The following is an 11,838-nucleotide window of genomic DNA, read 5'->3' as shown; positions in this document are numbered from 1 at the left end:
TAGCAGTAATTTGTACTAAACACTGAAGAAATTCCAGGAGGAGCTTTTTAAAGGAAGAAATCAACAAATCGCTGAAAAAATGTAGAGAACTGAATGTGTGGATTAGGAAAGAAGCAAAACAAAGAAGTGAAACTGACAGATTCTTCCATGCCTAGCCAGGGATGAAGGCTGTTGTGGACCAAAACAATCTGGAGGACACCAAGGCCACATTCACACCATACACCTGGGAGAGAAACAGGCGGTTTAAGAAAATCCTTTTTAATGCAATATTTATTAACAATGCAATACAAGCCCATGTGAACAAGACTTGACACCATGCAGGCTAAAATCCCAAATCTAAAATAAATACATGGAGGTGAAGGGGAGGCTGGGCTCTGCCCGGCAACCAGCTTCCGCCTGGGAGTTATGGCAATGATAATATCCCATTAAAGAGTAATATAAATTAGAGTGCGGTTAAATAATACAGCAGCAGTGAGACTTCCCGGATCCCCAGCAGTTTCTGCCTGAGGGCCAGGCAGGGGCGTGAATGTTCGTGCTCCTTCCTACAACACCTTAGTCCGCGTGGCTACATTGTGCAGGGGATGTCAAAAGTCTCAGCATGAAAGTCAGTGGCAGGCAAGATTCTCCCCAACCATCACTGCAGCATCTTCCTGGTGGGAGGGGACTGCAGGAGGCACCGAGGTGACGCATTTTCCTCCTTTGGCTCCTCGGTGGCATCCAGCAACTGCTGCATGTAACAGGACGTGCCGAGCAACACGTGACCCGTTGCTTGCATGGTGAAGAGGGTCCAGCGTAGAGCTTCCCTAGGGGGTGGGAGAGAGAAGAGCCTTGTCAAAGATTCAACTTGCATTCAGGTAGGATTCTGAACAGGAGAGCTCTATCAGTGTTCTGAGTGGGTATGCACAGTGGTGGAGCAAGCCGATTGGGCACCCGGGGCGGTGCGCATGCCCTGCGCCCAGGGGCGGGGCCAGCTGTCCATGGGGCAGAGTGATCCAGGGCAGGACTCTCCGCGGGGCCAGTGTGGTGTAGTGGTTAAGAGCGGTGGACTCGTAACCTGGTGAACTGGGTTTGCTTCCCCGCTCCTCCACATGCAGCTGCTGGGTGACCTTGGGCTAGTCACACTTCTCTGAAGTCTCTCAGCCTCACTCACCTCACAGAGTGTTGTGGGGGAGGAAGGGAAAGGAGAATGTTAGCCGCTTTGAGACTCCTTAAAGGTAAAGGTAAAGGGGACCCCTGACCATTAGGTCCAGTCGTGGCCGACTCTGGGGTTGTGGCGTTCATCTCGTTTTACTGGCCGTGGCAGCCAGCGTACAGCTTCCGGGTCATGTGGCCAGCATGACTAAGCTGCTTCTGGCAAACCAGAGCAGCACACGGAAACGCTGTTTACCTCCCCGCCGGAGCGGTACCTATTTATCTGCTTGCACTTTGACGTGCTTTCAAACTGCTCAGTTGGCAGGAACAGGGACCGAACAATGGGAGCTCACTCCGTTGCGGTGATTCGAACCACCGACCTTCTGATAGGCAAGTCCTAGGCTCAGTGGTTTAACCCACAGCGCCACCTGCGTCCCTTTGAGACTCCTTAGGGTAGTGATAAAGCGGGATATCAAATCCAAACTCTTCTTCTCTTCTTCTTCCAAGGAGTCTGCCTCCCTATTCCCACTCCCACCCTACAGCTAAGGGGGAGGCAGCGGGCGGACCATTTGGGGCAGAGCAGAGCCTGCGGGCGCCCAAGCCACCACGTCACTCCCGGGAGAGATGTGTGGCTCCAGCGTGCTGCAGGCCCCACAGTGAGTGCTGCCCAGCATTTTGTCACCCCGCTCAGTGGTGACACCTGGGGCGGCCCACCCCCACTGCACACCCCTTCCTCTGCCCCTGGGTATGCATGCTCAGGACACAGTTTTATGCTTCAATGGCAAATCTATTTTTGCAGCAGGGCAGAGAAGGCAATGCCACTGTCCTCGATGATCGCCCCATGCCTGAGCACCCGGAAGCAGCAGCAGTGGTGGCGGCAGCGGCTACATTCCCATTAGCTACTGGTTTTCAGAAATGCTACAGGAGGACAATGATTTGACTAAAATTGGGAAGGGACAGTGGGTTTTACTGATAGCTCAAACGTTTGAACAAGATAATGTTCACTCACTTTATATTAATGTATATTATATTAGAGAACTGGGCCAAAACAAACAAGATGAACTTTAACAGGGAGAAATGTAAAGTATTGCACTTGGGCAAAAAAAATGAGAGGCACAAATACAAGATGGGGGACACCTGGCTTGAGAGCAGTACATGTGAAAAGGATCTAGGAGTCTTGGTTGACCACAAACTTGACATGAGCCAACAGTGTGACGCGGCAGCTAAAAAAGCCAATGCAATTCTGGGCTGCATCAATAGGAGTATAGCATCTAGATCAAGGGAAGTAATAGTGCCACTGTATTCTGCTCTGGTCAAACCTCACCTGGAGTACTGTGTCCAGTTCTGGGCACCACAGTTCAAGAAGGACACTGACAAACTGGAATGTGTCCAGAGGAGGGCAACCAAAATGGTCAAAGGCCTGGAAACGATGCCTTATGAGGAACGGCTAAGGGAGCTGGGCATGTTTAGCCTGGAGAAGAGGAGGTTAAGGGGTGATATGATAGCCATGTTCAAATATATAAAAGGATGTCACATAGAGGAGGGAGAAAGGTTGTTTTCTGCTGCTCCAGAGAAGCGGACACGGAGCAATGGATCCAAACTACAAGAAAGAAGATTCCACCTAAACATTAGGAAGAACTTCCTGACAATAAGAGCTGTTCGACAGTGGAATTTGCTGCCAAGGAGTGTGGTGGAGTCTCCGTCTTTGGAGGTCTTTAAGCAGAGGCATGACAACCATATGTCAGGAGTGCTCTGATGGTGTTTCCTGCTTGGCAGTGGGTTGGACTCGATGGCCCTTGTGGGCTCTTCCAACTCAATGATTCTATGATTCTAATGTGATCTGATGCATGGGTGCAGCATGAGCCCCCTGTTAAGGGGGGAAATGCAATATAAAATTGGAATCTAAAAGCAAGTTGTCCCCAAAACAGTTAATAACCACCTCAATGGGAGAACCCAACTATTCCAGTTTCTAATTTATCCCAGTCCTCACTTCTCTAATTTTCACATTAGTTTGCATTTTTTTTAAAGGGTCCTCATGAAAATCTATCATCAAATTTCTCTTTATATACAGGTGCTTATTTGCAATTTTGCCCAGCATACACATTTTTGCAATGCAATTTTCTCATTTTCAGTATTATATACATTTTAAGGAAGACTTTACCCTAGTCATATGCTTTTTCTTTTTCTCTTTACACATTGCTTGGCTGGAGGACAGCACTACAAAAAGTGTGAATTTTGCAGAAAGATCACATTTCGGTCCACACATTTCAGTTCCAGAAGTGTGAATTAGAAAGGTTGGTCTTTAAATGTGAACTGCATTGAATTTCTCCTCCATCAGTAGGTCTAATTCAGCTGAGCTGAGAGACAGACTGATACTCACATCATTATCCTCTTGGCCCCATAGCACTGTACATCATAAGACATGCTGTACGTCCCATAGAGCGTGGCCTTGACATTCAGGCAGCCAATGAAGTCCCGAGGGTCGGTCTTGTAGAGGTCAAAGGTTACACAGGCCACGTCAATCCTGCGCCGGGGCTTGTGGGACAGAGAGAGCTGGTAGCCTGCTGTCTGCCAGGAAACAAAAAGAAAAGTAGGCTTACAATAGGCCCTGTATACCTAAAAGTGTACCAGTGAAGTCTCCTGGGGCAGCCCTATATGTAAAGCATTGCAGTAGTCAAAACATGTTGTGCACATTAAAATAGCAGCAGCAGGAGTAAACATCATTTGCTTAATCCAAAGTCAGAGGAAAAAATGGACCAACTTTGGCCCTAAATAGTTACTTTTAGAGGGACGCAGGTGGCGCTGTGGGTTAAACCACAGAGCCTAGGCCTTGCCAATCAGAAGGTCGGCAGTTTGAATCCCCGTGACGGGGTGAGCTCCCGTTGTTCGGTCCCTGCTCCTGCCAACCTAGCAGTTCGAAAGCACGTCAAAGTGGAAGTAGATAAATAGGTACTGCTCCAGCGGGAAGGTAAACGACATTTCCGTGTGCTGCTCTGGTTCACCAGAAGCGGCTTAGTCATGCTGGCCACATGACCCGGAAGCTGTACGCCGGTTCCCTCGGCCAATAAAGCGAGATGAGCGCTGCAACCCCAGAGTCGTCCGCGACTGGACCTAATGGTCAGGGGTCCCTTTACTTTTACTAGTTACTTTTAGAAGGAATCTGCATTGCTTAGACCAGGTGTCGCCAACCTTTAGAGGCCTATGGGCATATTTGGATTTTTGAGCAGCTGCCATACCCCCCGCATTACCTCTTTCTCTCTCTCCATTTTCTGCAGATCACCTTGCCAAAGATACAGAAAAAGTGCGCCCTTCGTTTCCCAAGCGACCTGGGAAGAACATTGTTGGTTGCTAGTTCCTGCCTGAACCCTGTCCTGCTATTCTGCCTGAGCTCCTGACCCGCCCTGGCTCCCTGCTTGCAAGCCTGTTCCTGACTTCACCTGGCTCGCTGCCCTGCACCCAGCTTCAGCTACTACGGACTGCCTCCACGTTGCACCTTTGACCACGGACCGGACCTGGACCTCGCCTCTCGGGTAACCCACAGGACCAGCACAGACAGCCCTCTTCCCCATGAATCTGCCTAATCCAGAGGCGTAGCTAGGTACCCAAGTGTCTAGCTACGCCGCTGGGAGGAAGACCTCAGGAGTGCCAAGCTGGTGACCTTAGCTTAGACCCCGTAACACGTGAGAGATAAAGGTCTATGCACACACCTTTCAGCCTAGTAGAACATGTTCACCATGGAAACCCCTATCCAGGTCCTACCAGCAGAGGGACTTAGCCCACTGGCTCACCTTGGCTGGGCGCCATGTCTGTCCTTTGGTCAACACCAGCAAGACTGTCCCATCCTCCAGAGTCTGGAAGAACTCCTCTGTCTCGACGGTGGTGCCATCTTCATCCAGGACAATGGAGATGTTGCCTGCTAAGAGTAGGGCACTGCGTACCTAGAGAGAAAGCACCGGGTTCAAATTCCACCTCTCCCCTCGACCCATCCCACCTTGCTCCTGGCAGAGGGCTCCTAGAATTGCTCACCTTCTCATGGAGATCCCTCAGGCTGTCGGCCATGATCCCCTTGCGGACGGTGCGGTCGCAGTTGCTGACTCGGTAAGGCCGGGCTTGAGGAGCGTTGGCTGACACACACCTGGATGGATGGATGGAATCCATCAAATGTTGGTTTCTCAGTTGGTTCCCCAGTTTTAAGGGCCACTAATTACCTCACCGCACCGGTTGGAGGTTACTGAATGATAGCCAATGTTTGTTGTACTCAGAGTAGACCTATTAAACTGAATGGGCACGGCTAACTTGAGTGCATTCATTCCAGTGGATCTGCTCCAAGCAAAGGTTAGAACCCATCATGTAAATCACCTTGAGTTGGTTGTTTAGAAGGCAATTAATAAGTTGATGGACCACGCCAAATTGGCAGAAGTGACGGGAAAAATCAGAAACCAGGAAGATGAAAACTTTAATATGGAATGGGCAAAATTTATAATTTATCTTGGAGAACACTGTAAACAATTAAAAACATTGGCAGGATTGTAACAATGCTTGTAATGTAACAGGAACTAAGGATATGATGGAGGTTTTCAAAAAGAAAAATGGAGGATAATATAAGATGCAGCGGAAAGAGGCTAACAAGAGGACTACCGGGGGGAGGGGCGAGGGAAGTCCAAGGATTCAGAGAATCCTATATTTTTGTGATGTTAACTCATATTTGAATGTAAACTTTAATTGTATAAAACACACACACACACACACATATGGCAATTAATAAGTTGATGGTAATATTGTGAAGGAGGAGGAGGAGGAAGTTAAAGTCATCACGAATATTCACCAGCATTTTAGCATGCAATTATTATTACATTTATAGCCCCCCTGCCTGCTCAAGGCAGTCACAGCTGACCACCCTCAGTCGCGAGGACTGCCCTGCAGGTACTTACTTGGTGAGGGACCGAGGGGAAAGCAAGCACAGAGACTTCTTTGCATAGTCCATCCTTGAGAAAGGGTGAAGTTTTTGGTCCAAACTGCAGGGAGAGAGAAAGCTTGGTTAATATAATTCTGTAGGAAGCTGCCTCTCATGGGCGTCTTTTAAGCTTGGTATTAAGCTCGGGGGTTGAAGATTGGGGAGGGAAAGAGCCTTCAAACAGCTCTTAACAAAACACAGTTCCCAGAATCCTTTCTGGAAAGCCATGACTGGGGGGTCATCATACTGTTAGATGACGGACAGGTGGATGGTCCTGCCCACCTGTCAAACTTGGCCCACAGGGATGGGGAGATAAAGGCGTGACTCTCCAGGCAAAAGAGGCCCGCCATCTCTGTATCAAAATATTATTTGGGCCATCCAAGGGAAAACAGATAAATATGAAAATCAGTAGACCTAACATTCATATTAATACAGGACGTCAATTTGAAAAGCAATTCTTCTCCAACATAAGGTGCTGGCCAACCCAGCGACCTTTTGTTTCAGCAAGTACAGTGGTACCTTGGGTTAAGAACTTAATTCATTCCGAAGGTCTGTTCTTAACCTGAAACTGTTCTTAACCTGAAGCACCACTTTAGCTAATGGGGCCTCCTGCTGCCGCTGCGCCGCTGCTGCCACCCAATTTCTGTTCTCATCCTGAAGCAAAGTTCTTAACCCGAGGTACTATTTCTGGGTTAGCGGAGTCTGTAACCTGAAGCGTATGTAACCCGAGGTATCACTGTACACAAGACGGTAAATCCAAAGAGGGAGATCTCAGTCAGAGCAGCAGGAAAAATAGAGTAATACTGTGGTACCTCGATCCCAAACGGAACGTAAGAGGCGACAGCGCGTCCGTGCATGCGCGGGTTGCATTTCGCCGCTTCTGCGCATGATGTCATTTTGACCATCTGCGCATGCGCGAGCGGCGAAACCCAGAAGTAACGTGCTCCGTTACTTCTGGGTTGCCGCAGAGCGCAACCCGGAAGTGCTCAACCTGAAGCGTATTTATCCCAAGGTATGACTGTATAAGGGACGCGGGTGGCGCTGTGGGTAAAAGCCTCAGCGCCTAGGGCTTGCCGATCGAAAGGTCGGCGGTTCGAATCCCCACGGCGGGGTGCACTCCCGTTGCTCGGTCCCAGCGCCTGCCAACCTAGCAGTTCGAAAGCACCTCCGGGTGCAAGTAGATAAATAGGGACCGCTTACTGGCGGGAAGGTAAACGGCGTTTCCGTGTGCTGCGCTGGCTCGCCAGATGCAGCTTTGTCACACTGGCCACGTGACCTGGAAGTGTCTCCGGACAGCGCTGGCCCTCGGCCTCTTAAGTGACATGGGCGCACAACCCTAGAGTCTGTCAAGACTGGCCCGTACGGGCAGGGGTACCTTTACCTTTACCTTTTTATGACTGTATAAGGAAAGAAACCAAGGCCAATCCTGTGTTTTAGTGGGGCAGGTTTTTAGAGTGTAGTGTTCAAAAGAATGCAGCAATTAGACCTTCCCAGTTGAAAGACAGCCTGCTGTGCCCCTAACTTTGCACCCCCAATTAACCTGTGCATTCCAGAAGGAGAAGATTATTGGTATAGCAAAGAGTTCTCATCAATTGCAGAAAGGACATGGAAGTCTCATGATAAGGCAGCTCATAAATTGGGGCGGTTGGGGAGGGAAGGGACATGATGTTCCAGCCCCAAGTAGAAATGTTGGCAGCTGCCCTATAATGAGTCAGACCAGCAGTTCATCAAGCTTAGTGTTGTCTACACTGACTGGCAGCTGTTCTCAAGGGTTTCAGGCAGGGAACATTCAATCCTGAATGCAAAGCAGATGCTCTACCATTGTGCTACAACCCTTTGACTAAGAATAAATCAAGATTCTAGTCCTTATGGTTCTATAAAAAAAAACCAACAGAAATGAAGTAAACAGGAAGCTGCCTGGTACTGGGTTAGTCCATTGGCTCATCTAGTTCAGTGTTGTCTACACTGACTGGCAGCAGCTTTCCAGCGTTTCAGGCAGGGGACATTCCCAGCCCCACCTGTTTATTTGTATGTAGCTGAAGCTCAGAATAAAATACACAGTTTCGCAAAACTTACCGGGAGAATAAGAAATCAAGATAACAAACTTTTTATAAAATAATGGAAATGGTTTATTGAATGTTTACAGATAAATTGTAAACAGATAAAAATGCTGGCAGGGTTATTGTACTAACCTGCAGTATATATTGAAAGAAAATAAATAAATGAGTAAGTTAATGAGTAATTTGGATATGCAGAAGATATTAAAAATAATTTTAAGGCACCACAGAAAGAGGGGGAAGGAAGTCAAGTTTTAAAATGTCAAAATGATTCTAAAATCAGTGAAATGTATATATCTGAAAAGTATTTCCTTTAAAAAAAGAAGAATAAAATACACAGTTAAAATAGTGGTTAAAATCAGGCAATCTGGCAGAGAAAGAGTTTGCTCCCCTGAAAAAAATTAACTCAGTACCCCCACAACTTTCCTCCTTAAAATTGTTGCTCTAAAGACAGAACGGGCCACTTTTTCAGAAAGGGGGGGGCACAGACAGATGGACCTGTTCCTTAATAAAAAGTTAATCAGATACCCAATCGATCTGTCAATCGACTGACTTAAATCTTTGAACAGGGCTGCCTATAGGCCCCTGTAGATTGTGCAAACCAGTAAGTACTGGGGTGAATCTTCCGGCACACAACCTACATGGAGAGACTTGAGGATTGAACCTGTTGTACAAAGCCGATGCTCTATTTCCCAGTAAGCTATAAAACCCGTTCCCCAAAAATAAACTTTCTAGTCCTTAAGGTTAAAAAGAAAAGACCTGAATGAAATAGGAATCTGCCTGATCTGGAGATGCCAGGATTCGAACCTGGGACCCTTCTGCATGCAAGGCAGGTGCTCTGCCTCTGAGCTTCTTCACCTTAATAATATGACTGGCTCTGCTGTCTGGCATGAGGCTGACAGACGACCCAAAGTCAAGCAACGCCCGTGGCCTTTTACTTACTTTCACCAGCTGCTCTGCTCTGCCAGCGCTACTGGATTTTGTCCCAGTGCCCTCTCTGTTTATAGAAGCAAAGAACCTCGTCTGCCCTTTGAACAGGGACAGGGTGGGGCTGCCAAAAGGGACAGAGTGTCTGCCAGCCTCACCAGTCCAGTTGCGTCAGGTGGCAAGGAACAGCAGCGGTTGGGCAATCGGGCCAGATTGCTGGGCACTGAGCAGCATCACCCAATTCTGGGGGCGGGGAGAAAGGAGAGTCATCACGCTGACTCAGATCCTGTTATGCCAACAAAGCCTGAATGAATGAATGAATGAATGAATGAATGAACCATTGGCCCATCTAGCTCAGTAATGTCTACACTGACTGGCAGCAGCTCTACATGAAAGGAGAGTCTCTCTGAGTCCCACCTGATGGGACCTTCTGCATGCGAATTCTGATGCTCCAAGTCATAGCATCAAATAGGTTCCTTGTGGTTCTAAAATAAAGGGGTGATTTTAAATTAGAAGGCATTGGCCCATCTAGCTCAGTAATGTCTACACTGACTGGCAGCAGCTCTCCAGGGTTTCAGGCAGGGGGACACTCGCAGGCATATCTGCAGATTGAACCTAGGACATTGAACAAAGCAGATGTTCAACCATTAGGCTATGGCCCTTCTCCTAAAAACAAAGCAAGATTTTAGTCCTCATGCTTCGGAATAAAGGGATGATTTAAGCGAGAAACTGCTTTATACCAAGTCTAACCATTGGACTGTTTAGCTGAGTGTTGTCTACAAGGACTAGGAGAGGCTGTCCGGGGTTTGAGGCAGGGGGTCCCTCCCAACCCCACCTGGGGATTGAACCTGGGACCTTCTTTGTGCAAAGTAGATGCTCTGCCACTGAGCTATAACCCTTTCCCAGCAGAGCAGAAGGAATCCTAAGGTCATATAGGGTTTATTCACATTTCTTTCCTCCTCTCTTTCCAGGCACAGCCCATGCTTTAAAGATCCATGTCTAAGCATCCTTTCCCCCCCCTCTCCACAAATTTCCAGTGAAACCCTGCTCTTTAAAGCTCAATCGGAGCAAATAGCAATCTGCAGACAACTCGAATTGACGTTTGCTCTGACTGAGCACTAAAGAGCGGGTTTTCCTGGGCAAACCAACCAACCAGTCTGACATGGAGCTTTTAAGCACAGGCCTGTGCCTGGAAAGAGCAGGGCAAAAGCTAAATGTGGATAATTCCTTAGTCCAGAACTGTGGCATGAATTACCCGAGTGGCCATTCCTGCACTTGGCTACACAGCACATCTGGAGTCCCGGAGCTGAGGAGAGCTACAAAATCACAGGAGAGGTGAGACAGGATGGAGCCAGTTGCCCATTTTCCCAGTCCTAAATTCAGCCCTCCACATTCTCATCTCAGTTTGCAATGGAGGGAAAAATCATCATGAAACCAGCATTTCTGTTAATATGCACATTATTGTATGCAATGCATTATTATATGCAATGGGGAACATTATTGTATAAAACTCTCCTAAAGCAATTTCAAATGCTATTTCCACTAATATTGCATTTGCGCGCGCGCGCGCACACACACACACACACACACACACACACAATTTATCACAGCATGTGCCTTTTTGTACTTATTCCTAGGCTGAAGAATCACATTGCAAAATTCAGAGGCAGTCGAATTTCAAAGGGCAGCTATGTCTTGCATAGCATATTAATTTGGAAACTGTGAGTTGGGGGAGCTTGCTTTCAAATGCAAACTGGATTAAACCTCCCCTGCCAGGAATCAGTAGTGCAAAAGCGCTGCCCCCGCCCCTGAGCACGGTTTGCCTACAAAAACCTAGATTCAGTCCTGCACATTATCATCTGAAGTTGCGGCGAATCAGAGTTAGTTGGAAAGGACCCAAGGATCATCTAGTCCAACCCCTGAAAGGCAGGAATCACAACTAAAGAATCCTTGACAGATGGCCATCCGACCTCTGTTTAAAAGATTATTAAGTCTAAAACAGGCTACCTGCCCTACGGTCCTTACCTGCAGTCTCAGGTTGGTACAGTGTGCAGACTGAGACTTATTCCCTCACCAGCTCCTTGCAAGAATGAGGCTTCTGTTTACACCCCAGAAAGCTGAGTGCCCATCTCCAGATTACTAGAGCCAACCACTGGCTTTGACTTCAACATCCCTTCTCCACCCTCAAGACGTCAGCTCTTTCCTTCCCCGTCACAAGATGGCCGTGAACTCTGTACTCCTCAAACTTTAGCCAGATGCTATCACATGTTCACTGTCTTTATACTCCCCGGTTTAGCAACAACTCTCTTCCGCTAGCATTTTTTTTAAAAAAGTTTAATTAGAGTTTATAAAGAGAAATACAAAACTTCAAATGTCTTTTTTATCCAGCGTTAATCTGAATAAGATCCCATGATGAAAAAGAGAAAGAAAAAAAAGTTAGAGAAATAAGAAAAGAGCTTAAAAGAGGAGATAGAAAAGATAAGGTTCAGAGAACTTCCAATTCTTAATCTGTCCACTGTATATAAACATATTGATTGGCAGCTGCCTTTTAAAAAATAAAATAAAGGAAGAGTATATAAAGGCCTTAACAGCTTGGGACCAGTCTGCCTGAGAGATCACCTTATTTTGTAACCACTTCAAGCGGTGGAACTGGCGCAATGACTGGTGCCACATAATACCTGTTCTGCAGTTGTAAGTAATGCATATTTTAGTGTGGCAGCACATCCACTTTGGAACTCCCTGCCTATTGAGAGCAGGCAGGGGCCTTCA

The 11,838-nt window shown here is 47.4% G+C and overlaps 1 protein-coding gene across 2 annotated transcripts; it reads right to left on the bottom strand.

Moving 5' to 3' along the window:
- Window positions 1-242: 242 nt before the first annotated feature.
- Window positions 243-11,516, bottom strand: CIDEC (cell death inducing DFFA like effector c). 2 transcript variants are annotated; one of them, XM_028716176.2, is made up of 6 exons: window positions 11,095-11,516; window positions 6,063-6,146; window positions 5,158-5,266; window positions 4,920-5,069; window positions 3,512-3,699; window positions 243-803 (listed from the first exon to the last, which is right to left on the bottom strand). In XM_028716176.2, the coding sequence occupies exons 2-6, from the start codon at window positions 6,113-6,115 to the stop codon at window positions 635-637; spliced, it is 669 nt and encodes a 222-aa protein (XP_028572009.1). In that variant the 5' UTR covers window positions 6,116-6,146; window positions 11,095-11,516; the 3' UTR covers window positions 243-634. The 2 variants fall into 2 exon arrangements, with proteins under 2 accessions (XP_028572009.1, XP_028572010.1); XM_028716177.2 differs by lacking the exon at window positions 11,095-11,516 and adding an exon at window positions 9,085-9,398.
- Between the last annotated feature and the right edge of the window lie 322 nt (window positions 11,517-11,838).

This window comes from Podarcis muralis, chromosome 16 (assembly GCF_964188315.1).
Source record: "Podarcis muralis chromosome 16, rPodMur119.hap1.1, whole genome shotgun sequence".
NCBI classification, from domain to species: Eukaryota; Metazoa; Chordata; class Lepidosauria; order Squamata; family Lacertidae; genus Podarcis; species Podarcis muralis.
This window is presented reverse-complemented; position numbering and strand designations above follow the sequence as displayed.